This window comes from Austrofundulus limnaeus, unplaced genomic scaffold (genome assembly GCF_001266775.1).
Source record: "Austrofundulus limnaeus strain Quisiro unplaced genomic scaffold, Austrofundulus_limnaeus-1.0 Scaffold1923, whole genome shotgun sequence".
Taxonomy (NCBI): domain Eukaryota; kingdom Metazoa; phylum Chordata; class Actinopteri; order Cyprinodontiformes; family Rivulidae; genus Austrofundulus; species Austrofundulus limnaeus.
The window spans coordinates 25515-28987 of record NW_013954325.1 but is presented as its reverse complement, the minus strand read 5'-3'; the positions used below and the strand labels follow the sequence as shown (position 1 = coordinate 28987).

Genomic DNA, 3473 nt, shown 5'->3' with positions numbered 1-3473 from the left:
AACTAAATCTTTGATAAACTTTTATAAGTTTCTGTAAAGATTCTCACAGACTAAAAATGTCAGAATTTACATTTTCTCGCTTGAATTAGTGTTTTTTTAGACATTTTTATTTTCAATTCAAACATTTCAGAGAGGATTTAACCTTCTGGCTCACATTATGTTCTGTTTAAAAATAGAGGTTTTATTTTGAAACTTCCTGGACTCTGCAGGGTCCAGAGGAGTGGCTCGACCAGGACTTCTCGCCGCTCGCCGTCGGACAGGAAGTGGACGGGTGGATGAACTCAACTCCTGTCAGGGGAGACGGGGAGCCGCTCGGGTTTGACGGAGGGCGGGTGAAGGCGTGGCTGAGAGTCCAGAGCTCCGCCCACACTGAGAGCAGGACTTCCTGCTCCAAAGCRGTGCAGACGGAGGTGGAGGTGGGTCACCGATGATTTAAAAACATTAAAAAAAAGTTCATTTTTTTCCACATCTTTACTCAAAATCCATTTTTTCTCATGTTTTTCTATTTTTATTTTTTACCTGAAACAGAAAAGATTGTTCCWGTTTTTATTTTTCCGTAAAAAAAATATATTTTTAGTTTCCCCGAAAAACATCTCAGTTCCTCCAAAAACTTTGTTCTGTTTAAAATTCAGCTGCTGCTTCTCTTTTTGTTTTCTTAGCTTTTAGCTGGATTAAGCTTTAAAGCTTTACCTTTCAGGTAGCATTTAGACATTTTTAGCAACACTTTTACATCTAGACTTTTGCTACTTTAGCTTTAAAACGCATTAGCTCTCAGATAGCGTTTAGGTAAATTAGTTATTTTTGTGTCCATGTTTTAGTGAAGTTTTATTCTTGTTAGAGACAGACGTGTTTGTGTCGGATCAGGTTATTTTCTGTCCTTAGCTCGGCGCTAACCTTCAGCTGTACGGTGTCTGAAGGACTCGACCTGGCTGCTCTGAAAGCCCAGATGTTTCTGCTCCAGATGTTTTAGCTGTTTTTTAAAATCTGCTCAGATGAAGCGGGCCTTTGGTTGAAGACGAGACATCAGCTGTTCTGAGCTGTTAGTAAACATTCGGCTCTCCTCGTGTTTTTCTCTCCATTAGACTTCATTTCCTCCTCCTCTTCCTCCTCCTCCTCCTCCTCCTCTTCCTCCGTCCTGCTCCTCCTGCTGCCTAATGGATCCATAAAGTCTGGATTTATTCATGGAGTCTGGCTGCTCTCACAGTCCCCATAAAACCAGCAGAGGAACCCATACACTTCCTTGTTTCCTTGTTTCCTTCCCTCGTTTCCTCATTTCCTTCCCTCGTTTCCTTGTTTCCTTCCCTCGTTTCCCCATTTCCTTCCCTCGTTTCCCCATTTCCTTCCCTCATTTCCTCGTTTCCTTCCCTAATTTCATTCCCTCCTTCCCTTGTTTCTTCCCTCATTTCCTTCCCTCGTTTCCACGTTTGCTACCCTCCTTCCCTCGTTTCCTAATTTCCTTCCCTCGTTTCCTTCGCTCATTTCCTTCCATCATTCCCTTCCATCATTCCCTCATTTCCTTCCCTCATTTCCTCATTTCCTTCCCTCATTTCATTCCCTCCTTCCCTTGTTTCTTCCCTCATTTCATTCTCTCGTTTCCTTCCCTCGTTTCCACGTTTGCTTCCCTCCTTCCCCCGTTTCCTTATTTCCTTCCCTCATTTCCTTTGCTCATTTCCTTCCATCGTTCCCTCATTTCCTTCCCTCCTTCCCTCGTTTCCCCATTTCTTCCCTCATTTCCTCGTTTCCTTCCCTAATTTCATTCCCTCCTTCCCTTGTTTCTTCCCTCATTTCATTCCCTCGTTTCCTTCTCTTCTTTCCACGTTTGCTTCCCTCCTTCCCTTGTTTCCAAATTTCCTTCCCTCATTTCCTTCGCTCATTTCCTTCCATCGTTCCCTCATTTCCTTCCCTCCTTCCCTCGTTTCTTCATTTCCTTCCCTCATTTCATTCCCTCATTTCCTTCCCTCATTTCCTCGTTTTTTGCTCTTTTCCTTCCCTTGTTTCCTTTCCTCGTTTCTTCATTTCCTTTCCTCCTTCCCTCGTTTCCTTCCCTCGTTTCCTTCCCTCATTTCCTCAGTTTTTGCTCTTTTCCTTCCCTTGTTTCCTTTCCTCGTTTCTTCATTTCCTTTCCTCCTTCCCTCATTTCATTCCCTCATTTCCTTCCATCATTTCCTCGTTTTTTGCTCTTTTCCTTCCCTTGTTTCCTTTCCTCGTTTCTTTCCCTCGTTTCTTCATTTCCTTTCCTCCTTCCCTCATTTCCTTCCCTCATTTCCTTCCCTCCTTCCCTTGTTTCCTTCCCTCATTTCGTTTCCTCGTTTCTTTCCCTCGTTTCCTCATTTCCTTCCCTCCTTTCCTCCTTCCCTCATTTCCTTACCTCGTTTCCTTCCCTTGTTTCCTTCCATCCTTAACAAGTGTTGATCCCTGTGTTTCCTGTTAGCGTGACGAAGATGAACGCCACATCRACCTTCGTCTCGAGGGCCAGTGTTGCTATGACGACACACACCTGCTTCCTGTCCTGTCCCTCCCCTCACCACACAACCTGAACACAAAAACCTGCGGGGGTCATCCGCCCCGCCTTCATCAGCCAGAAACCCAGGTGAGCAGACGGTGGGCGGAGCTTATCTCTGTTTGAGTTTTTCCTGAGAAATTAACAGGAAGTCTTTGTTCTTCAGCCTGAAGAGGAGTCGTCCTGCTGTGATGAAGACGAGTCCAGGTGAGAAACACACAAAGGGGAGGAGCTTATTCAAAGAACCTGCAGAACCATAAAAATAAAAACATTATTTCCTGTTTCCTCAGCGTGACCTCCAGAACTGCCTCCTCCTCCTCCTCGGTGCTCCTCTTCCTCCTGCTGGCCACCTTCGCTCTGCTCGCCGCCCTGGTCTGGCTCGCCGCAGAGACACCATGTCACCGCAGCAACAGGATGCAYCGAGGCCTCCACCTGATGCTGAGCTACGTCGACGGGCCGCCGCCCACCTGAGGCCCAGCCCACATGAGGCCCCGCCCACCTGCGGCCCAGGCTGAGCCGCTGGAGGTCAAAGGTCCTTCCTCAGAACAGTGGGAGCAGAAACGTCATGATGCTTTCTTTAACTGTCACTAAAGGTTAAAGGTCAAACCAGCTCCCATCCCCTTCAAAATAAAAGTGCTCTGTTTGATGCAAGAAGAGAAATGATTTAATTTGGACAAAAACAGATTAAATCTCAGTTCAGACTAAAAACCTTTGAACTTCTCCAAACAGCTGCAGTTTTAAAGTTAAAATCTGCAGCTAAAGACTTTAATCTGCAAAATCTGACTTTATTTTTCATAAACTTTAATGAAACAAACTTACATTTTTAAAAACTGATCACTTTTTTTATTTAATCAAAACTGTGATTTATTTCCTTTTTTTTACTCTGTTTTTTTTTACAATAACAGAGAAATATGCTGGACTTTATTTTATTTTTGTTGTTTTCTTTAAGAAAAAGTGCCTAAAACAGTTTCCT

At 44.2% G+C, this 3473-nt stretch overlaps 1 protein-coding gene across 1 annotated transcript in view; it reads left to right on the top strand.

The window, feature by feature from the left end:
• LOC106536665 (uncharacterized) overlaps window positions 1–3151 on the top strand; it is a gene marked incomplete in the record, with an annotated part of 22334 nt that extends 19183 nt beyond the window's left edge. The window contains 4 exon segments of the mRNA XM_014033987.1: window positions 210–416; window positions 2432–2590; window positions 2667–2707; window positions 2791–3151. Coding sequence (XP_013889441.1) covers window positions 210–416; window positions 2432–2590; window positions 2667–2707; window positions 2791–2971 — 588 coding nt within the window.
• Window positions 3152–3473: the final 322 nt, after the last annotated feature.